Source organism: Malurus melanocephalus, unplaced genomic scaffold, assembly GCF_030028575.1.
Source record: "Malurus melanocephalus ecotype Western Australia unplaced genomic scaffold, MMel_1.1 scaffold_116, whole genome shotgun sequence".
Classification (NCBI taxonomy): Eukaryota; Metazoa; Chordata; class Aves; order Passeriformes; family Maluridae; genus Malurus; species Malurus melanocephalus.
In genome coordinates, this window is record NW_026623348.1 from 2,064,187 (window position 1) to 2,086,814 (window position 22,628).

General features: G+C 64.4%; 3 protein-coding genes across 7 annotated transcripts; 2 read left to right on the forward strand and 1 right to left on the reverse strand.

Moving 5' to 3' along the window:
* Positions 1–46: 46 nt before the first annotated feature.
* CIB1 (calcium and integrin binding 1) lies at positions 47–3,087 on the forward strand. Of its 2 annotated transcripts, XM_057369965.1 has the most exons (7): positions 47–167; positions 329–363; positions 852–954; positions 1,387–1,540; positions 1,789–1,907; positions 1,982–2,070; positions 2,311–3,087. In XM_057369965.1, the coding sequence occupies exons 1-7, from the start codon at positions 117–119 to the stop codon at positions 2,330–2,332; spliced, it is 573 nt and encodes a 190-aa protein (XP_057225948.1). In that variant the 5' UTR covers positions 47–116; the 3' UTR covers positions 2,333–3,087. The 2 variants fall into 2 exon arrangements, with proteins under 2 accessions (XP_057225948.1, XP_057225949.1); XM_057369966.1 differs by lacking the exon at positions 852–954 and having other exon boundaries at positions 47–156.
* Positions 3,088–4,523: 1,436 nt separating this feature from the next.
* Positions 4,524–16,034, reverse strand: SEMA4B (semaphorin 4B). Of its 3 annotated transcripts, none has more exons than XM_057369955.1 (15): positions 15,991–16,034; positions 11,620–11,763; positions 9,039–9,199; positions 8,732–8,794; positions 8,527–8,625; positions 8,303–8,414; positions 7,939–8,055; positions 7,671–7,828; positions 7,293–7,474; positions 7,057–7,207; positions 6,711–6,921; positions 6,515–6,630; positions 6,210–6,373; positions 6,042–6,136; positions 4,524–5,918 (listed from the first exon to the last, which is right to left on the reverse strand). In XM_057369955.1, the coding sequence occupies exons 2-15, from the start codon at positions 11,705–11,707 to the stop codon at positions 5,143–5,145; spliced, it is 2,493 nt and encodes an 830-aa protein (XP_057225938.1). In that variant the 5' UTR covers positions 11,708–11,763; positions 15,991–16,034; the 3' UTR covers positions 4,524–5,142. The 3 variants fall into 3 exon arrangements, with proteins under 3 accessions (XP_057225938.1, XP_057225937.1, XP_057225939.1); XM_057369954.1 differs by lacking the exon at positions 15,991–16,034 and adding an exon at positions 13,080–13,177; XM_057369956.1 differs by lacking the exon at positions 15,991–16,034 and adding an exon at positions 11,957–11,974.
* Positions 16,035–18,547: 2,513 nt separating this feature from the next.
* Positions 18,548–22,555, forward strand: IDH2 (isocitrate dehydrogenase (NADP(+)) 2). Of its 2 annotated transcripts, none has more exons than XM_057369971.1 (11): positions 18,548–18,674; positions 19,581–19,672; positions 20,018–20,183; positions 20,553–20,713; positions 20,797–20,940; positions 21,038–21,174; positions 21,276–21,427; positions 21,504–21,616; positions 21,712–21,809; positions 21,926–22,018; positions 22,362–22,555. In XM_057369971.1, the coding sequence occupies exons 1-11, from the start codon at positions 18,584–18,586 to the stop codon at positions 22,447–22,449; spliced, it is 1,335 nt and encodes a 444-aa protein (XP_057225954.1). In that variant the 5' UTR covers positions 18,548–18,583; the 3' UTR covers positions 22,450–22,555. The 2 variants fall into 2 exon arrangements, with proteins under 2 accessions (XP_057225954.1, XP_057225955.1); XM_057369972.1 differs by lacking the exon at positions 18,548–18,674 and adding an exon at positions 18,863–18,918.
* The last annotated feature ends 73 nt before the right edge of the window (positions 22,556–22,628 follow it).

The window sequence follows — 22,628 nt, forward strand, 5'->3', positions numbered from 1 at the left end:
CCGGGCGTGTGCTCCGCGGCGGGCGGGGCTGCGTGTGCGTGCGGACGTGCTTGCACCGCCCCGGGCCGGCCCTTGTCATGGCAACAGGCGAGTGACGTGCGGGGAGAAGCGGCGCCATGGGCGGCTCGGCCAGCCTGCTACCGCGGGACGCCCTGAGTGAGTACCAGGTACGGACACCGCCACCGGGACACAGGGGCTGCAGTGGGGGGCACCGGAGGGCGGCGTGGTCCCGAGGCGGAAGGTGCCCGGGGGCCGAGTAACCCATGGCTGGGTGCCCTGGGTCAGACCTTGGCCGCTGTGCCGGTGCTGACCCGTGCCCTCCCCGCAGGAGCTGACATTCCTGAGCAAGCAGGAGATCTTGCTGTGAGTACCGCSGGGCGGAATGCCCTAAGTGGGGCGGGACGGAGGCGCGAACCCTGAGCTCCCCGGGTTCCCGTTCCCTGGCTCTGCCCAGGGGCTCCCGTTCCCTTGAGACGCCCAGCTGAGCCGGGAGGTGCCGGTGGCACTCCCTGCCAGCCGGGTGTCAAGGGGCGAAGGTCCGCGGTGCTGCTGGTGGCGAGGGCCGGGCCAGTGACGCCCTGACCAGCGGGTCAGAGGGCTGGCCCGAGCCCGCGGTGCTCCCTCTGAAGCCCCAGACCTCGGAGTGGGCAGCAGCCAGACCGGCTCCTCTCCATGGTCCCGGGAGCAGCTGTGGGACCCCCGGCCGACACGCTCCCGCCCGGCAAAGCTGGCAGGAGCGGTGGGAACGGGTCACCCGGCCCTGGGAAGCATTGCCGGTGCGGCCGGTGCCCAGAGGGGCTGCTGCCACCCCGCTCCAATCACAGAGCCGCTCTTTTTCTTGCCTCTTAAAGTGCCTACAAGAGGTTCAGTGAACTGCTGCCAAAGGAGATGAGGGAGAATGCCTGTTCCGCACGGGTTCCCAAGAGTGACATCCTGATGCTGCCTGAGCTGCGGGTATGGTGCCTGGCAGGCACGGGACACTGCTGCTCCTGGATYAGGGGTGTGTTTGGGCAGTACCACATGTACCCACCACGGCCTCGCTGTGCCAGTGCTCTGTCCTGTGTCTGTTGCTGTGCCAGCAAAGAGCTTCCTTAACCCCATCGAGCAACTGAGGATCCCAGGGATCCCTGCTGTACCAYAGAGGATTCCAAGGATCCCTGTTGTGGAGGATCCTGGAGATTCCTGCTATGCCACAAAGTATCTTGCAGATCCCTGTTGCACAGGGCTGCATCCCAGGAGACACAGGACAGGTTTGGCCATGCTGTGGGTATTAGAGTGGTGGCAAAGTGTGGCATTTGCTCACTTCCAGAGCAGCAGCCAGAGCCAGTATGAGCCTGATGAAGCCAGCATGGCCCAGCCCTGCCTGAGCCATTTCCCTGTCTACAGGCAAACCCCTTCCAGCACCGGATCTGCCATGTGTTCTCAACCTCAGAGACTGGGGATGACAGCATGTCGTTTGAAGACTTCCTTGATATGCTGAGTGCCTTCAGTGATTCTGCCACGTCTGAGATCAAATCCCATTATGCCTTCCGCATCTTTGGTAAGGCTTGGGACAGGTACCACATTCTGGGATCCCTGCACCTTGGGGAAGCGAGAGCAGGGTGATGAATCCATGTTCAGGAGGGCTGGTGGTGCCCTCGGAACAACCACAGGGATGGTGGCTTTAGGAACTCCCAGTGGGAACTGCTGGTTTGGCATGGTGAGGTGCACAGAGCAGTACAGTGCCAGTGCTTGTGACTGCCTGGGGTCATTGCAGCCCTGCCAAACCTACCTTTTTTCTTCTTACAGACTTTGATGATGAYGGAACTTTGGACAGGAAGGACCTGGAACAACTGGTGAACTGCCTRACAGGGCAGGGTGAGGAGTCCCGGCTGAACAGCGCAGAGATGGAGCAGCTCATCCAAAATGTGAGGCCTGTTGGCCAGGGCACGGGAACTGCAYGGCCTCAGGCACAGAGCTCACCACTCACCTTCCCCCACAGATCCTGGAGGAGTCTGACATCGACAAGGATGGCACCATCAACCTCTCTGAGTTCCAGCACATTGTCTCCCGCTCCCCGGACTTTGCCAGGTGCGGTGGTCTCCAGGGGCTGTCTGGGGGTTCATCACCCTGATTGCTGAGCTGGCACTGGTGGCAGGAGGGCAGGGCTGCCTTGTGCCGAGTCTGCTATAATGGCAGAGGGAATTGCATCCCAGGCTGGCTCTGCAGAGCCTCTTCCACACTGAGATGTGGGTCCCTGCAGTGCTGGGTGCTTGTAAACCCTTTGTGTCACCTGRCAAGCAGGTGCTGAACTTCTCACATCTCTTGCAGCTCCTTCAAGATTATCCTGTGAGCCCCGGCTGTCCAGCAATACTTCTCCAGTTTCTCCAGCACTCCTCTGGTTCCTGCAGCTCTTTGTGGGCTCAGCCATTTCCTCTTTCAGGGAGCACAGCCCAGCCCCTCACTGGYCCAGCCGTGCTGCAATGCCTTGGGCAGGAACCCTCCTGCTCCCTCTCAGGTGCCTGCTTGGCAGCAGGGGCTCCAGGAATCTGCCTCTCCTGCATGCCCTCTGCTCTACCAGCACAAGAGTTTGAATCCTTATGCATTCCAAGGGCAGCTCTGCAGGTGAGGAAGGAAGAGCTACTCCTGTCTGGGACCACGCTACACCAGCACAGCCCTTCTCTGCCCTCAGGACCAATTCCTATGTCGTGCCTTCCAGCAGCAGGCAGGGAGCTGCCTCCCCTGCCAGCCTCTTCCTGCCTCTCCTGTATTTCTGGGAGCCTCCCTGCTGCCACATGGATCAATTTCTCTGAGCAATAACCCAAACATGGAGCCTCTGAGCAATAACCAAAATGTACATAATTTTTCATGAGCAATAACCTAAACGGGGGTGCATTCTCTGAGCAGTCACCCAGGTTTCACTGTACAGGTGTCACACCACAGCAGAGCTGTTCCCCCACAGCTGTGCTCAGAGCCTGCTCCTTCTCCTCTAGCCTTTCCCTCTCTGTCCCTCTTCTGGCTCCAGCCCAGCAGCTGCTCTGCTGCCCTGGCCTCTTCCTCCCCCGGTCCCTGTGAAGACACAATTAAAGGGCTCTGGTTTCACCCTTGCTCTTTGCTGCCTTTGTCCGGCTGCGGGACGGGTGCCACGAGGGTGTTGGGGACATGGTCTCCTGCCAAGGCCCTCTGCCTGCGTGCCAGCCACCACTCCAGGGGATGGGTTCCACGTCCTGCTCCACCACAGCCCTTTCTGTGGGCCACCTCCTTCCCTCCCTCCTCCACTCTGGGGTCATTCTGGGCAGCACAAAGAGCTTAACGTTCATGCCAGTGGCATCAAGGGAGATCCTGGGCAGGCGAGCAGTACCATCACTGCAGACAGCACCAGGGTCCTTTGTGTTTGTTCAGGCATTGTCTGTGCCCTGGCCTGCAGCCAGCAGCCCTGCCAGGACCAGTGTGGGGCCTGGGGTCCGGCTGGTTCCACAGAACCCCCACACAGGGGCAAAGCAGCTGACAGCTCTCASGGCTCTGGCACGGCTGTTTCTCATGCAGTGGTTCCTGCTCCTGGCACTGCCAGCCCTTCCAGCTTACTGCCCYGTGGCGCTGATGGTAGCTGCCCTCCAAGACCTGTGGCCCTGCCCTGTGGCTGTGTCTCCTGGCAGCTCACCAGCCAGTGCCTCCAGTGGCTTTTTTGATGTCCCAGAACAGGCTGTGCAGGAAGTTCAGTGCATGGGTCCAGCTGGGAGCAAGGCAGTGCTGGTTCCTCAGGGGGATCCTGCCTGGACATGCCAGYTCTGTGTGGATCTCATCACTTCCCCCAGCCCTGTTCTGGCACTGCTGGTGCTTCCCACGTGTGTAAGGGCTCACAAGCAGCACTACACCACARTCCCAGTCCTGGCCCTCAGCCACCYTGGAGTCAGGACCTGCTGGCCAAGTGTCCAGGGTCTAYCCACGGCAGGGTGGGATGGGGACACAGACCTGCTGCTCCCTGGGCGGGCAGTGGGTTCCATGTGCAGCACAACACAGTGGTCTGGGAAGGGGGCTGTCACAGCCTCTCTCCTGATGGGACCTGCCCTCCTCCTGGTCCCAAGCACCAAATTTTCTTACTCCTAGTCACCTCAGCTTTCTCCTGTTTCTCATGGTGCCAAGATGGCCKCACCCCATTGCTCTGTGCTCCTCCACCACAGCAGCTCCCCGCATCATGCTGCCACAGCACAGGCCTCCAGGCACGGCTCTGGGACAGCCGAGGGCTGCCTGAGTAACAGCCTGCCAGCAGGTCACAGGGACAGTCGGCACAGCCCTGGGCAGTGTCCCTGTACGGCACACAGCCACTGCCCCTGCAGGGCCCCACGTGCCCTGGCCCAACACTCGGCCAAGCACACAAGGAGGGGACTCCACACATCTGACAGCCAGCACAGTCCTCCAGGCCCACTGAAGCCATGGGCAGATCTTCCTCTGACTGCAGCAAGAGCCAGACACGGCTCCTCTCTGTGGGGCCAACTGGGATGGTTCTGGCCTAGGAAGGAACTCAGCCCTGCCACACACACACACACGTGTCCAAAGGACTTTATATAAAAACAACAGACGTTTCTGCACACGCACATGGGGCCACGGGGGTGTCCCTGCCCACCCAGCGTGGGGGGAGCTGCTCCCGACTCCCCTTCCCCAGACACAATTCACATTTTCCACATATTAAAAACGAACCGAGCACAGACACACAGCACATGCCGGGCYGGCACTGCCCAGCCGCACGCGTGGCCCTGGGTCCCACAGTGGGACGTCACAGTGAGTTGGGGCATGAGGGGTCTGCGGCTGCCCCCTCCTGCCCTCTGCATAGAGGGCGTCAGGGCCCCACGGAGCTGGGGCTGCGCCASCAGCCTGAGCCAGGAACCACATCTATCTCTGCAGAAGGGACACTTCTGGAACAGTCCTGCAGGTCCCTGGAGGGCATGTGGCACCTCTCACACTCACACCCACCAGTACCAAGGTGATGCCCAGGGAGCCCCCGGGGGTCCAGACCCCATCATCCGGTGGATGCTGCCACAGGGTGTGGGTACCAGGCTCCGGCCATGCACAAACAGACAACACGGACCATGGCTGCGGTGCGCGGTCCGGCAAGGCTCAGCAGAGCAGAGGCGGTCGTGGGTGGGGGCTTGACTCCCATCCCTGTTACACCACCGAGTCCTGAATCTCGGAGCCCAGGCGCACCCGGGGTCTTTGGCAGGCGGGAGACACCTCCACAAAGCTGTCCCGGACGTGGAGAGGTCTCTTCTCTGACTCAGAAAAGGTACGTGGGGGGCCTGGGGGCTCATGCACGGGCGTACTCACGATGTAGTTGTCCTGCAGGGCCTGGTAGCCCTTGTGCTCGGGAGCCGTGCTGGGCAGGCTGCTGCCATTCAGGGGCAGGCTCTCCACTGGCTTGCGGGGCGGCTTCTGGTGCCTGCTAGGGTCACTGGGCTCCAGCAAGGCCTTCATGCCGTCACGGTGCCGGTGMAGGACAAAGAAGGCCAGCACGAGAACGGCAGCAGCAAAGAGCACACACATCACTAAGAACTCGGTCCAGTAGCTCTTGCCGTCCAGCCTTGCTGCAGCGCTGCCCACCGCCGAGGTGCTCCGGGATGTGCTGACAGTCTCCAGGGCATCGCGGCCAGCAGCCACTTTCCTGCCAGAGTCGGGCGGCCCATGAGCCGGCTCTTGTACACTCACACAGTAGCTGGCCATCAGCTTGCGGAATCCCTCCTCCAGTGACCAGCACTCATAGGTGCCTGCACGCTCGGGGCTGCCCACCAGGATGAGGGCCCCGTCGGGCAGCACCAGGTAGGAGGCGTTGACAGGAGCCCCGTCGTGCAGCCAGTGCCGTGAGGCCAGGTTGGAGAGCAGCTGGCACGGCAGCGGCCGCACCGTGTTGGGGGGCAGCTGGATCCACTGGCACGGGGTGCCGGAGGCTGCAGAGAGAACCCATGGGGACATCAGGGAGGGGACACCAACAGTGGGCAGGGGGCTCATGGGAGTGTGGTAGAGCAGGAGGCTGGGATATCTCTCAGACAGCAGCACCCGCAGAAGCTCACCTGGGGGCAAGAGGATGCGGGGACGGGGGTGGGAGGCGTTGGCCAGCTGGCAGAGCCGCTCTGTGTCAGCATCCTCGATGTCCTGTGCCCAGAGCCTGGGAACAGAGTGAGGGCAGGGCAGTGGGGTGTTGTAGGGTGCAGGGGGATGAAGGAGGGTGCAGCACTTACTGTGGGTGTGCTGGAGGGTGTGGGCTGACCCTGCGGCAGGCACCCCGGCTCCAGGCACAGAAGGGGTCCCGTGCCAGCACACATTCCCCACAGCTGCGGTACAGGCTGCAGTTGGCAAAGGGTACCTGGGCCACTGCCGTGTAGGTGGCTGCGTAAACAAGGCCCTGCAGGAGTGGACACAGGGGGGTCAGTGGAGTCRGCTCCTGAACACCCCTGCCTCCTCAGGTCCATGTCCCCCAGCCCACAAACAGGGCCTGCCCCAAGCAGGCTGAGCTCCCAGAGTYCCCCCTTGCCCTGGCTCCTGCCTGGTCCTGGTCCAGCAGCAGCTGAAGAATGGGCTGCCCAGCAGGGAAGAGGCGGATCTCCTCGATGATGTGCACACCACGGTTAACCCGCACRGCCTTGTGCAGCCGCCCGTCATCTGCAAACAGAGGGGCCATGCTGAATGGGGTGGGGGTGCTTGGCACACACCCTGCCCCGTCAGAGCCTGCCTTCACCAACCCGTGCCCAGGAACAGGACATCGTAGGTGCTGTGCAGGCCCTGTGCACGGTGCACGCCGATCTGCTGGTAGCGCTGGTGGCTCTGCAGCAGCAGCGGCTGGCTGCGCACAGGGCTGTCCATCAGGAAGTGGTCCTTAATAAAGTTCAGCACCCGATCCGGCATCTGCAGCGACGAGTTGATCTTCAGGTGTCGTGTGTGGCTGGTGATGCACTGCAGGGAGAAGAAGAGGCTCAGCAGGGCTTGGGGAAGCGGGCAGGTGCCGTGATGCGGCAGTCACCGGGACCAGGAGAGCAACGGGGGCAGTGCTGCATCCTGAGCTCGGGAAGGCACCAAGGGGGCACCTACCGTGCCTGGCCGGGGCTCTGGCACAGGGCCGGTGTCCGTGTACCACTGCTGCGTTTCGCGGTTCACCTCCTTGTAGAGCCCGCTGAAAGCACGCTGCACGCTGCGCATGGGGAAGGCGCAGACGGCCGAGCTGCCCAGCCCACCCTTGTTCCTGGTGGGGAGAGGCAGAGCCCACGGAAACATCAGGTCCTGGCTCTGCCGAGCCCCCCGTGCTGCCCTGGGTCTCCATCACTTACCACTGTGAGGTGAAGACACCATAGAAGAGCGTCTCCCTCCAGCGCAGCTCGCCCGGGGTGAGCACAAAGATGTCTTGCAGCACGTTGAAGGGGAACCCATCCTCAGGGTGTGAGCAGAGCAGCTGTGCCTTCAGGAAGGTTGTCCACCGCCGCTGCAGCACGCGCTCCCCGCCCTGGTCCCCCTGCRCAGCACAGCACAGCACAGCRGGTCACGGTGCGATGGCGTGGCCGCAGGGAATCCCARGGGATGAGTGAATGGAGCATGGGTCCAGGTACCAAGCACTGGAGATGTGCAGAATGGTTCCACATCCCCCCTACCCCAGCAGGGAATCGCACCCCAGGCATGACCCCCACGCACCCCTGCTGCCTTATACCCACCTTGCACACGCGTGCGATGCGGGARACGATGGTGTTCTCAAAATAGTCAAACTCCTTCCCAGTCTCACTGAAGAAGAAGTAGACCTTGTCGTCATCGCCCTCGGGGTTGCCGGCAGGGAGGCTCTCCCGCAGGTAGGCTGAGCCCACGAAGGCTGGGTCTGGGGGGGGATACAGGAACCCTCAGCACTGCCGGCCCTGTCCCTCGCCTCCCACACCATCGGGCACAGGGACCCCAGCCGGCCATGCCAGCCCCAGCCCCAGCACTCACCCTGCAGCCAGTTGAGGGAGTTCTCGGTCTTGAGGGCGATGCGGCTCTCCTGGCTGCGGGAGATGGTCGGCTCATTGCCCTGGAAGTTGCTGACGGTCCCGGCGTAGAGCTCGCCATCTGCCAAAGACATATTCCCGCTGGGACCCGCCACGYGCCACCAGCACGGCCCTGCTTCCTGCTGGGGTCTGTGATAGCCTGGCCTTGGCTCAGCTTGGCCTGTCACACACAGGGAGGGGAGGAATGGGGACAAGGGCAAAGGTCCCAGGGCACTGCGGGAGGGTGAGGGGGCCGGGGTGGCACAGGGAGAGTGAGGGTCCTGAGGCAGCGCAGGGAGGATGGACGAGGGTCCCATGCTGTGTCTTACCGACCATGACGGCCGTGGAGCGGTACTCTGGGTCAAAGGGGCAGCGTCCCTTCCCGTCCTCCAATATCACCTTCCCCGAGGCGTCCCGTTCCAGGCTGAAGTGCTGCACATTCTGCAGCAGGATGAGGCTGTGAGCCAGCAGCACCCATCCCAGTGCCCAGGACCCCGCTGCAGGGTCCTGATGGCATAGGGGGACCTGCAGGGGATCCTGTTCCTGTACTCACAACGTAGGCGCAGGCCGGGCTGAAGGCGCAGGTGCCACAGGTGTACAGGTGGGTGCTGTTCAGCTGCAGCAGCAGCTTGATGTAGTTGTGACAGTCCCTCTATGGGGGTCAAAGGAGCCAGCTCAGCCCTCGGCTCAGCTATCTCACCCTCACCCACCCTGTACACCCACCACAGTCCCTGATGCCTGCTGGCAATGGGGCTCACCTGGGGGTCCTTGCCCTTGAACACACACTGCCTCTTCTTCTCCTCATCCGCACTCCACAGCAGCTGTGGAGAAGGGACAGTCACTGGGAGCCCCCCTGCCCCTTGCTGGTCCACGCACACCTTCCTTGGGCTTGTYCACAGTAACCACATCCTCCCCACCTCAAACATCCCACTCTGGGGCAGTTGCTCCTGAATGCGTGGCGGCTCACACAGACCCAAAATGCTGGTGGGGAGGGGATCCCTGCACTCCAGCTGGTTGGGTGCCCCTTCCCTCCCCAAGGGCAGCCCAGCCCATCCCTGGGCTCACCCTGCGATCTGGGGAGCTGGGCTGGAAGTTGCTGGTGTTGAGGGTGAGGAGCAGTTCCCGTGCCCCCAGGTAGAGGGTCCCACCATCCGGGCTCAGCAGGAGGGCCGTGTAGTTGGACACACCGTGTGCCTCGAAGCGCCGCACCACTCTCTCGGCCGAGTCTGTGAGTAAGAGTGACAGGCATCAGCCTTGTGCTGGCACCTGACCCCAGGACCCTGCACCACGGCTGCTCCTGGCCCCTCTGGCCAGCATCTTGGCCATGCCACCCACCTGAAGYAGCCAGGGCCAGATGCAGCTCTGCCCACACTGCCAGACACGTGGCACCACACAAACTGCAGTGAACAGTGCAGGGCAGTGACAGTGCCCGAGGACAGCCAGAGGCACATCGGTGTCCTGGCCCCGAGGATGCCACAACAGCCCTGCCTAGCACTGTCCAGCCACATATAGCCCCAGGGCTCAGCCCTGCAGCATGGGAGGCTCAGCCCAGCCCAGGCCTGCGGGGACCCCAACCTTGCAGCAGCGAGAAATGAGTACTGGGAGTATCTTCCTGCCCCAGGCCACAGGGGCTGCCAAACACAGGGCTGAGCCCAGTGCTGCCCACCCCGACCCGCGGGGCTCAGCCCRTGCCAGGCACAGGGCAGCGGCCGTGCTGAGTCAGGGAGCGTCCATCCTGATCTGTCCCATCCCGTCCCATCCTGTCCCGCGTGGGTGGCCTGGCCCCGGAAGCCCTTCCTCTCCTACGGCTGTTCTGAATCAGATGGGCCTGGCTGTGTGAGCGGGACACGTCGGGCTGACTCACGCTGCCAACTCCCTGACCGCTGACACTCTGGGGACTCCCTGACCTCYCCCAAGCCCCTGCCTGCTCCCAGAGCACCCCCAGCACAGCCCCGGTGCTCCTGCAGCCCCTGCCTGGTGAAAGGCAGTGTGAGGGTTCAAGGAACCGTGGAGGAATTGGTGCTGTGGGGTGGGAACCCGTGGCTCTCGCCTCCCATTGCTCCACAAACCCCACACACCTCTAGATGGGGAAAAATCTCCCCCATTCCAGGGGGCTCAGCTGGCCCCTGCCCCAGCACCAGCCCAGGTCTCTCACAGTGGTGCAGACAGGAGTAAGCCAATGCCCTCGGGCATCCCCTGTGGGGTGCTCCTGCACCCCAGCGGTGGGGCGATGCCACCCGTGGTGGTCACAGCAGYGGAGGGGCAGCGGGGCCCCTGTGCCCTGCAGAGCTGTGCTGGCATGGGGAGCTCGCTGCTGGTGTGGCTGCCAGAGACCTGTCAGGACACGACCTGCTTCTTCCAGACAAACCTGCTGCAGGCACATCCAGTGCTCCCAGGGGAGCAGCTCCCAGCTCCTCCCTCCCACCAACCCCAGCCCCACGCGGCCACGCTCCMTGGGAGCCACCACCGGCCACACACCAGCCGCTGGCCCGTGCTCCCTGCCCAGCTCCCCCTGCATCACCGGGGTCCAGGCTGGGATCCCCAGGCACTGCCCATGGCTGCAGCCCCCCATGTGTGCAGAGCGCGGGCAGAACCGGTCTGGGCAGGCAGGGCCAGGCAGCGTGGCTCAGCACAGCACAGCACGGCATGGCAYGACGCCGAGCTGGGTCCCAGCCTCCTGCCCAGCTCTGTGGGTCCCACATCTGCTGGTGCCACCACGGCCGTGGCCATTGGTCATGGGAGCACGTGGCAGGGCCACATCGACACCAGTGAGCCGCAGTGTGCTGAGCCAGGGAGCACTCCCAGCTGCCCAAACCATGGCACTCTCCCAGGCCACCCAGTACAGGACAGGATGGGCTTTGCTGGCCGGCAGCAGCTGGATCCAGCCACCTTCTGGCAGCACAGCCAGCCCGGACACCCGGGCGGCTCCCCCACATGGCACAGCTGCTAGGGCTGAGCCCAAGGAGCGTGCTCCGCTGCTCACCCACCCTGTGCCAGCTGCTGGGGGGCTCTGCAGGGCAGGAGGGGGCTGCAACCAGGCTCCCCAATTGTGACAGCTCTGCCTGGCCAAGCACCCTCCCAGATATCCTTCCCTGGCCCCTGCCCAGTGCAGCCCCCAGCACTCTGGGGCCATGYGGCTGCAGTGGGGCTCAGACCTGTCTGGAGCCGAGCACTGTGCAGTAAGGGGCTGGGGCATGTTCCCCACCGCGGGGGGGCTGAGCAGGGAGGGAGCCCACGGGCACAGCCACCCAGCCGGTTCAAGGCTACCCCATCTTGTACAGGACACGGCTGCCACCGCTGTCCTGCGTGCGGAGGCACAAGTACCCCGGGTGCCCCTGACACGCCCACCCTTGGTGCGGGTCTGGACACAGGGGTGCGTGTCCCTGCACCCCGCGGCATCCCCGGTGCTCTGCCCCAGCTCTTGCTCCRTGTCCCGCTGACAGGGGGTCCCCGTGTCTCGGGCAGCTGGCGGGGCTTGCAGCCTCGGCACTGTCACACGGCGGTCCCACGCGGAGTGAAGAGCCCGGGGGGACGCGGGACGCTCCGCCACCCCGGGGGAGACGCCAGTCGGAACCCCCGGCGGGGGCTGACCTCCCTTCTCCGGTGCCGGCGGACCCTCACCCATCGAAGATCAGCGCACACTCACCGTAGGGCAGGCTGACCCGCGGGACAGGCTCCGGAGACGCCGAGAGCAGCAGCGCCGCCAGGACCGGCAGCACCGGCCGCGCCGCCATCCCGGACCGAGCCGGGGGCTCCCCCGCGGCCACGAAGCCGTCCGGGAGCTGCAGACCTGCGGGGAAAGAAGGGGCTCAGTGCCTTGGTACGGCACGACACAGCACGGCACGGCACGGCACGGCCCCGCCGCCCGCCCACCCAGCGCCGACCCCGCCCGGCCCGGCCCCGGCGCTGCCCGCCCGCCGCTCGGCACTGGGCGTAGCAACCATGCACGGAGTCCCGCCCTACGGAACCGAACCGAGCTGTACTGATCGGTCCCCGAGCCGTACCGTGCAGCTCCCGGCCCTACCGAKCCACTCTAGCTGCCCCAGCCCCGCCGGTGCCCCCGGCGGGGTGGGCCGCTCGGAAGAGGAGAGGGACGGCTCCCCGGCGGTACCGCCCCCACCCCGCCCCAGTGGGACCCGGCCCCAGCCCCCGCCCCGCGGCCGTCACGGTCCGGAGGGGACAGAGCTTTGTCCCCGGCGCTAGCGRCAGCCGGGGGCTCCCTGTATCCTCCTCCATCCCCGCAGCTGGGAAAACCGGTGGGCCCAGGATCCCGGGGGCTTGTCCGGGAGGAGCTGGCTGGAAGTATCTGGCTGCCTCCRGAAAGGCTGTCCCGGGAGTGTCTGGCTGTCCTCGGAACAACTCGGCCCCATGGCTGCTGCCAGAGCYGCCCCCTAGCCCCCCAGCTCACGCTGTGCCCCAGGGCCACTCTGCTGGGACTGGGGGCTCTGCCCGGCACAGCCCAGCACTCTCTGCCCTCCCTCACGAGCGACAGGGTACCACAGGTGCCTGTGCCAGCCCCACGATGGGCAGAACTGACCGGCACCGGTGTCCACACAAGCAGCACCCGGCACAGGTGACACATCCCTGGCAGCCTCTCTGCCCGTCCCAGGGGTCCTGGTGTGACCGTGACACCAAACAGATAGTGCTGGGCGAGATCCTCTACCTCGGCCACGGGGGCTCTGTCCCTGGCTGGGGTGTGAGAAGGGCTCACAGCCCACACCGCCCTCAGAGCACTGCCCACCTGGCCAGCAGCTCCCACGCAACTGTTATTAATGACAAATCCTTGTATTGTCATGGCAACGGGGGGACAGAGGGATGGGGTCTGGGGATTCCCCTGCAGCAGGCAGCTCTTCCAGGGCCAGGGTACCCAGTGCTGCCCTCCCAATGYGGGGAAGAACTTCCCATGTCCTTCTCGGTAGGGCCTAGCCCTGGACCCTAATGGTGGGACCCCAATGGTGAGCCCCTTGCCCAAAAGAAACACTCCTCACACTCCTCCCAGGACAACTCCCTGGATGTCTGTGCCCACACTCTTGGGACAGCTGTGCCCCACACTTCYACACTCTGCCCGCTTGGCGCTGCCGGACAGTGCCCACTCACGGGCCATACCTGATGTCCAGGGGCTGGTGCTGGGGGGTGCCCCTCCGCCCCACCACGACCTTGCTCCCTTCCTGTTCCCACTGTTCCCGCTGTGCTTGATGGAGTCCAATGTTCCTTCCCAGGCCTGGGACAGCCCCACAGCTCCACCCCAACCTTATCAGCACCCTTTGACCGGGAAGTGCCACGGATGGAACAGGCCCTGTATGTCACCACCCTGAACGGGATGGGAGCAAGCACTCACCCTGCAGCCATGGCTCCCTGCCCCATGCCACCTCAGGGCACCGTGGAGGGCTCCAGAGACCTGGCTGTCACCTGTGCATGGCCGCGGGAGAGTTGTGTCAACACCCCAGTGCGATAGCACACAGTGAGGATGGGAGACCCGGCAGGGAGGGCAGCTGCTCTGGGGTGGGCAGAGAGGGCAGGAGCAGGAGGGAAGGGAAGGGGCAGGCAGGGGGGAAAAGGAGGGCAGGAGCAGGGAAGGAAGGAGGGAGGGAGCAGAACCAGGCCAGAGCCTGCGCCTTTAAGTGCCGCTCCAGCGCTGCTGGCAGCCTGTGCTGTTTACGCCAAACTCCCATTTATCTCCTGTCCTGCCCACGCAGCTGCCAGCGGGGCAGCGCCGGGGGCACCCACTGCACCCTGCCCTGCTCTGCACCCGCGCAGGCCTGAGCCTGCCCCACGCCCTGCTGCAGGCACTGGCACACACCCGTGTGGCGGCCGTGCCACCCTCTCTGCCCGCTGCCGGCAACGGGGAAACCTCTCTGGGTGTCTGGGCAGCACCAAAACCTGTGGCCTGGGGTGAGCAGGCAGGTGGGGGTGGTTTCCGCATCAAATTCCCACGTCAGCGCCCGCCACCCTATTCCCACGGGCAGTGGGTGCCTGGGAAGGCGGCGATGGAGCTGGGTGCTGCTGCTGCCTGCAGAGAGTGGGGACAGGGCTGCGTGTGCCTCGACCCTGCTGCTGCCCACRAGCTCCCACCCTCCTCCRCWGCCTGTCCCAGCGTGGCTGGCAGCGCTGGCGATGGCCCCTGCTCAGAGACCGGCACCCGGCTGGCACACAGCCCACACACCCGGGCTCTCCCCACCTTCCGGGACTCACACGCCCCCGGCTCGGCTGGCTGCTGGGAGCTGCCAGACAGCAGCCGACAGTCCCTCCTCTCAGCCTTGCACACGCACGGTGTGTGARCACGCATGCATGCACACCTGCAGTGCGCGGCTGCGGGCGCTGCACAGTCACACAGATGCTCCAGCCCCAGCTGCTCAGCGATTGCGGGYCTGGCTGGAGCGGGGATACCCGGCGGCACGGCCGCAGCTGGAGCACGGCGCGGGCACACGGATCCGCTTTGCTGCGTCCCGRCAGCCTCCTGGGAGGGGCCTCAAGCAGGACGGGGCTGGAGCAGCCTCTGGCCCGTAGCCTAACAGGGCTTCCCGACGGAGCCCCGGGGCATCCCCCATTCCATCTGCACCGGCTGTGACACCCTGCCCGAGCCTCCCACGGGACCAAGCTGGGCTGCACCTGTATCTCTGGCCCACCGTCGGCTGRGACCATACTGCCAGGACCTCCAGGTTGGGGTGCCGGTGCTGTCCGATGGGGGTATGCATTTAGCCCCCCAATGCCCCACGGCATCCCTCTTCTCCTGACAGGAACCCAGGGCACAGGGCACCCCACAGCACATGCCTATCTCATTGCTCCCATCGCTCCTGTACAATCTCACACTCAGCTCTGAGGACCGCAAGATCCCCACAGTCCAGCTGTCCCCCAGATCCCAGTACCTGCCTGCACCCTCACATTGCCTACACCCTCACACTGCCTGCCTGGGGGGCTGCAKGATACASAKMGTGGTGCCCTGGGCCCCTACTCCTYGTTGGGCAGCCCTAGCACAGGGCAGGGAGGAGGCAGCACGAACCCCAGCCAGTGAGGACCCATGGGGTGATGCGAGGTGATGGGCTCGGAGGTCAGGCATGTTGGCTGCCTGGAGTGCAGGAATGGGGGTTCCCGGCTCAGGTATGGGTGCCCCTTCCCAGCCAGTCCCGACTCTGCAGAGCCCAAACCAGCACTGGTCTCCTCAGCCCCACATCACCCTTGGTCCTGTGGCACCCTCGCTACCCTTGCCCCGGTGCTCCCTGGGGTCAAAACGGGTCCCAGCCCCCCAAGCAGCCACAGGCCCAGCTGCAGCAGGCCCATAGGGTGACCCAAAAGCTCGTGGGACTCTGACCCTTCCTGCACCCCAAGACCAGGGGCTGCCCGGTGCTGAAGACACATCTGGAACACACAGCACRTGTGCACCTCGCAGGTGTCCAGGGCACATCACACGCGTGGCACACGCCACACACACACATGTCCGAGTCCTGAGCGTGCACTAACGTGCCTGCCTGTGAGCAGCCTGTGACGCCYGTCCCGAGCACCATGCATGCACTTCCACACCCTCGGCCGAGCCCTGGCGTACGCACACCCGGCACATGTAAACACACGCAGCGAGGTCACGGGGTGTTCACGCCCTGGGCGGCAAACACATGGGAACGGGCTGTGGGAACGGCCCCGGTGTGCCTGCACCCCGCACACGCACACACAACACACACGTACACCAGCACGCTTGCACACGCACATACACACACCGAGGCACCCTCACGCAGGCACACCCAGGTGCACACACGCAGACAGACGCCGATGCACACGCACTGTCACTCGCACGCACAGCCGCACGCAGTCACACACGCACACACGCGCGTTCTCACATCCACATGCGCTCCCAGCCCCTCCGCAACCCCCCGCGCACACGGGGATCCCGTACACGTGCACACGCCGGCCCTTGCCCAGCCCCGGGGCACGCACACCCGCACACACCCGCCCGCGCACGCCCCTTGCACACTCACTCCTCTCACACGCATCCCCTGCCCGTGCCCGGTGCCCCCCCGCTGCTCACCCGCTCGGCGGCTCCGAAGCGCGGCGGGAGCCGCCGGCAGCGGGGGCGGCTCCGGGGTGTGTCCCCCCCCGGCAGTGCGGGGCGGTGCGGGGGCGGCTCCGGGGGGCTCCGCCCGCAGCACAACAAAGAGCCGCCCCGCCCCTCCCCGTGCTGCCCCGCCCCGGCCCCGCCACCGCCACCGCGCCGGAGGCCCCGGGGGAGCAGGGGCTGGGGGCGGCTGCTCCTGGCTGAGGATTCGCCCCCATGTCATCCCCAGTTCTGGAGGGCGCGAAATGGAGGGGCCTATCTCTAACCCCCTCGCCGTTTCTGGGATAACACCGGCCCCAAAGGSGTCGTGCTGGTGTGCCCAGGACTGCGTGTCTCAGCCCACCCAGGTCACKGAGGGGCTCCCAGCATCATGGAGCTATTGGGGAGCATGGTTGGGGGGCAGCACCCCCTGAGGCCTCTTCCATGGGTGGCCATGGCATCGTGGTGAGATCCATGTGGTGATAACCAGCTCTGGAAGTTTTGGGGTAACTCATGGGTCTGGGCACCTCACAGGGACATGTGGCTCTGTGGGGTTCAGGGATTCCACGGCCATGGGTGTCTCTGCAGTGACACACGTGGAGCTGACGGCTGGCAGMGGGGTGTCAGCAGTACCCAGAGTTGCTGGGATCATGAGCACCGAAACACTGGCTGTGCTGGGCAGGCAGGAGATCCCAGAGGGGTCCCGGACAGGGTCACACTGGCAGCCCCAGGAGGTCAGATGGTTGCCAAAGTGGGGACAGAGCTGMAGCCCAGCAGCTCTGGGTGGTGCTGGGGGCTCTTGCATTTGAGGGCAGCACGAGGAAAAACGCCCCCTGTCAGCCCCTCAGCTCCCCCTCCATGGGGGAGACACAGTCCTCCCCAAAATGTCCTTGTTCACGCTCTGGTTGGACCCCAAACGTGAGGGACCTGTGACTCCCTGAGGTCCCAGCCCCACAGCCAGCCCTGACAGCAATCCCGTTTCCCCAGGGTGACCACGCTGGGGACGCTGGAGTGGCACAGCCAGGGCGGGTGGCTGGGCTGCGGCCAGCGATGAACGGGTGGTGCCTTTGTTTGGGGCCTTCCCTGGGCCAGTGCCACATGGCCGCTCTTGTCCCTTCCTCGCGGGGGGACTGCCGCCGCGCTGGCCTGACCTCGTCYTGCCAGCGCCGCGGTCACTGGGCGGCTCCGACCGCGGGGCCAGGCTGAGGGCAGCCAGAGGGGCAGCTGGGGCGGCGGCCAGGCAGCCCCTGAGCAGGGCTGGCGTATGGATGGCCGCGGGGCTGCCAGCAGGACGGGCTGCCAGGGGTGGCCAGTGGGAAARGGGACACTCAGGACTCCGGACCACGGGGTGCTGACCCCTCCCCCGCCCCCCCGCCGCTGCCGTCCCGCGGCTTCTGCTCTGGTTAATGTTAAAGCCAGGCAGACGTCAACGACTGCCGCAGCTCCCTCAGCCCCTCCGCCGGGGGCTGCCAGCTCCAGGACTGTTTTTCCTCCCGGAGGAGGATCTGCCCGTCCCATGTGGCTAAAAAAAGCCATCGGCTTGGCTGGGACAGCGGGACAACAAATTCCGAGCCCGAGCAGCCTCCTGGCAACCCTGGCACACTCCATGCACCTTGTCRGGGTGCTCCTGGTGTGCATCTCCCCTGTCGTCGTCGTCGTCGTCCTCCTCCTCCTCCTTCTCCTCCTCCCCACGCAGGGCCAGGCGAGGTGAAGGTCCCCGGTGGAACAGTGGCAGCTGCCCTTGTCCTGCTGGATCCAGCTGCCGAGTCACGCGCCAGCCATGAGCAGGGACTGGCTTCCATGTAGGGACAAGCTATGCCTGCATATCCCCAACCCCAGTGTACCCCCCAGTGTACCCCCCAGTTTCACATGGGGTTTTGCACTCAGGTTCGGTCCCGCTTCTAGAAAGCTTTTTACAGCCGAGTTTGATCCTGAGGAAGTCTGATGCTGGTTCCACGAAGAGTTTTTCATACGGGTCTGGTCCTGGGGGGTGGGGTCATTCCCAGTTCCACGAGGGATTTTAAAGCTGGGTCTGATCCCCAGGTTTCATTCCCGGTCCCATGCAGGGTTTTGCAGMTGGGTCTGGTCCCAGGGGCCTTTGTTCCCGGTTCCACGAGGGGATTTACAACTGGATCAGGTCCTGGGGCAGTTTGGTCCCTGATCCCTGTGGGGTGTGGMAATCGAGTCAGGTTCCATGGGGGTTTGGTCCTGATCCCACCCAGGGTTTTACAGCTGGATCTGGTCCTGGGGAGCTTGGTCCCGATTCCACACAGGATTTTACAGCCGAGTTTGACCTTAGGCGGCTTTGGTCCTGCTTCTACGTGGGGTTTGGTTGCCTGTCTACAAACCCCGATGTACCCAGGGATGCAACATGCCTTTGATGGGAATGGGGACCGCTGCGGATCGCAGTTATCCTGCGCTTCGGCATCGGGGCGGGATGCCACAATAGCCCGAGCCCCACCGCGGGGGCCTCCGGAGCCCTCGCGGGGCCCCACGATGAGGGGCGGGGGGGGGGCCGGGGCTGTGTCCCGCCCCGGGGCGGAGAGACCCGCCTCGCCGTGTCCGCCCCGTCGTGTCCGCCCACGCCATGGCCGCCCGTTACCTCCGCGCTGCCCCGGCGCTCAGCCGCCTGCCCCGCTGCCCGCTCCCCGCCGCCTGCGTGCCGCAGCGCCGCCACTGTGAGTGGGGGGACCTCGGGGGGCTGTGGGGGGAGCCCTCGTGTTCTTGGGGCCGCGCACGCTGCGAGGGGGTGTGCTCCGGACCCACGGGGGCGCGGCTCGGATTCTTTYGGGGGGCGGTGTCTGAAATCGGAGTCGGACTCATTCTTACTGACGATCCGCTGGGATTTGCGGACCCCCGCCTCATTTTTAGCTGGGTCTGGTTCTGGGGTGTTTGTTCCCGGTTCCACGAGGGGTTTTACAGGTGAGATTGGTSCCAGGGGATTTGGTCCCTGTTCCACGTGGCGTTTTGCACTCCAGCTCGTACCTGCTCTGAGCCTGGTGGGGGCTTCGTTCCCGGTCCCGGAGCAAGGCGGGGTTTTGCCCTCAGGAGGTTTCACTCCTGCTGCTGCCTCCACGCAGAATTTTGCTGCGTGTCACTGCTCAGGTCCMACTCGGAGAGGTCACCTCTGCTCTGGCTACCACGTGCGGTTTTATAGTCTGAACCACAGCCAGGTTTGGCACTCAGGGGTTTTGTCCTGGTCCGGGATCCACASAGGGATTTGCACCCCGGTTTGTGCCTTGGTCTGGCCCCAGGGGGCTGCACCTGCTCCTGGTCCCGTTCTTGATGTCAGAGGTGTTGCAGCCCGGCTTGTGCKTGGCTCCTGCTCTGAGAGGAGCACGTACGTGTCCCTGTCCCCTTCACAGAGCGGGTTTTGCACTCTGACACTCACCCTAGCAGTGGCCCCAGTGACTGACCCAGACCCCAGCGGGGCTTGCCCCTGACCTGTACCTGTCCCTGAGCCGGGGTGGCCCCCACAGGTGGCTGGATGGAGCTGTATGGTCCCACAGGATGCCCTGGCCCCACACAAGGGTGTGGGACCAGAGGTGCACCCCTTAAACCCCCCCTTCCCCACTGCTCTCCAGATGCTGACAAGCGGATCAAGGTGGCAAACCCGGTGGTGGAGATGGACGGGGATGAGATGACGCGAATCATTTGGGCCTTCATTAAGGAGAAGGTGATGGGGTCCTGCCCCAGGAACGGGCTGGGGGGTTGTACAGGGAACAGGTGATCGCTGCGCTGCCCTCTGTCTGTCCCTCCTGCAGGAAGCAGGCAGTAAAATCGGCACAACGACCAGAAGGACCTTTTAGTGGGGCAGTCCCGGGCAGGGGAAGCAGTGCCATGCAGGGAGGCCTATTCACGGCAGGGGGGGTCATCCTGTCCGGCAGAACCATCTTGGCTAGGGGGAGCCATCTTGGGCGGGCAGGCAGCCAGGCTGGGTGCCAGGGCTGGCCATGCTGCAGTGCTGCCCCCRGGGCACCCTGCACTGTCCCCCAACTCTGACACTCTCCTGGTCCCTCAGCTCATCCTGCCCAACGTGGATGTCCAGCTGAAATATTTTGATCTGGGGCTGCCACACCGGGACAAGACGGATGACCAGGTCACCATTGACTCAGCACTGGCTACCCAGAAGTACAGCGTGGCTGTCAAGTGTGCCACCATCACRCCCGATGAAGCCAGGGTGGAAGGTGGGCAGGGGCGAGGGGCTGAGCTCCCAACCACAGTAGAGGGTGTTGGCAGCTCCATGGGGTTTGTGCATGGCCCCTTGGGGTCAGCAGTGCCTCCCACTGCCAGCTCAGGTTTCTGATGGGTTGGGGGCTGCACCATACTCAGTGCTGTGCCCCTCTCCCCACCCTGGGTAGCTTGACGGGTGCTGTGGACACCCCATGGGCCTGGGGACACACTGACCTCTGTCCCGTGCCAGCCATGATCTCATGCTGGCTGTCCCCTCCCCTTGGCCAGCCTCACAGCAGGATCTGGCAGGTGCTGGCAGGGGGCCGTGCGCTTCAGAGGGGCTGCGGGGTCCTTCAGGGGTCCTACCTCTGCGTGCCCCACAGAGTTCAAGCTRAAGAAGATGTGGAAGAGCCCCAATGGCACCATCCGGAACATCCTGGGGGGGACGGTGTTCCGGGAGCCCATCATCTGCAAGAACATCCCCCGGCTGGTACCCGGCTGGACCAAGCCCATCACCATTGGCCGCCATGCCCACGGTGACCAGGTGAGCTGGCGTGGGGGCCGCTGGCGTGGGGCTGGCCAGCAGCTCCCTGGGTCCCTGCCCAACCTCTGCCTGGCCCCCCACAGTACAAAGCCACCGACTTCGTGGTGAACAAGTCTGGGACATTCAAGATGGTGTTCACGCCAAAGGATGGCAGCGGGTCCAAGGAGTGGGAGGTGTTCAACTTCCCCGCCGGCGGCGTGGGCATGGGCATGTACAACACGGATGAGGTACTGCTGGGCTTGGCATGGCAGTGTGCCTTGGCACCCTGGGGAGGTACTGGGCTGAGGGACAGGATCCCACAAGGTTCATGTGTTTCCCTTGCAGTCCATCTCCGGCTTTGCACACAGCTGCTTCCAGTACGCTGTCCAGAAGAAGTGGCCGCTCTACCTGAGCACTAAGAACACCATCCTCAAGGCCTACGATGGACGCTTCAAGGACATCTTCCAGGAGATCTTTGACAAGTAGGAATCTGGGGGGCACTCTGAGGTCTTGAGGGGGCTATCCTGGGGGCAGTGAGACCCACCTGGRGTGGGCATGGCTGACCCCCAGCCTGGGCTCCCAGGCACTACAAGACGGAGTTCGACAAGCTGAAGATCTGGTACGAGCACCGGCTCATCGACGACATGGTTGCCCAGATGCTGAAATCCTCTGGTGGCTTTGTCTGGGCCTGCAAGAACTACGATGGGGACGTCCAGTCAGACATCCTGGCCCAAGGTGGAGCAGGGTGGGGTGGGGTGGGGTGGACTCTACATCACCCCCAGGAGCTGTTCTGACCCTTATCCCACTGCAGGGTTCGGCTCCCTGGGGTTGATGACCTCCGTCCTGGTGTGTCCGGATGGGAAGACCATTGAGGCCGAGGCTGCCCATGGCACTGTCACCCGCCACTACCGGGAGCACCAGAAGGTGGGTGTGCTCTGCAGCATGAGCTGCTGCCTTTGCTGGGTGCCCATGGTGTGGTGGCCACACGGGACAGCTGACTGACCGCTCTCTCTGCTCAGGGACGGCCCACCAGCACCAACCCCATCGCCAGCATCTTCGCCTGGACGCGGGGCCTGGAGCACCGGGGCAAGCTGGACAGTAACCCTGACCTCATCAAGTGAGYAGGGTGGGGTGGGGGTCCCAGGGGATGGTCCCTGCCAGCAGCTGCTCCCTGCAGTCGTGGCAGGGCCTGTGGTGCCAGCCATGCTGGAGCCACAATTGTGCCATCCCCAGGTTTGCGCAGACGCTGGAGAAAGTTTGCGTGGACACAGTGGAGAGCGGGACAATGACCAAGGACCTCGCTGGCTGCATCCATGGCCTTGCTAAGTACGGGTGGCTCTCAGGGCAGAGCAGGGTGGGGCAGCCACTATCCCAGGGTAATGTGGCTGCACAGGTGACCACAAGGGCGGAATGACCCTGCGGGGTGTTCACGAGAACAGCATAATGACCACAAGGACAAGCTGACCCTGTGAGGCAGCCACAAGGGTAGGAAAGTGAGCAGGAGGTGGCTCTGCTCGGTGGCTACTGGCCTCTGGACAGTCCCTAGAAACTTGGGGTGTCTATTCAGAGCTGATGGGGTGGGGCAGGGGCCATATCTTGTACTTAGGGCTGTGCTGTCTGTGGGAGGAGGTGGGCAGGGACCCCCACCAACTCCTCTCTGTCTCCCCAGTGTGAAGCTGAATGAACACTTTGTGAACACCACCGACTTCCTTGATGCCATCAAGAACAACCTGGACAAGGCTCTGGGCAAGRAATAGGGGACAGCCTCACCGTCTCCGTGATGGATGGAGCTGGGAAGGGCCCAGTTCCCTCCCAGCTCCCCAGCACAGCTCAGGAACAGATGAATCATTTTTCTAAAATTTTCTTACGAGTATTTTTAAGCCTTTGTAGCAGGGGTGTGTAGGGCTGGGGGTGGGGGTGTGCGTGTGTGTGTCTG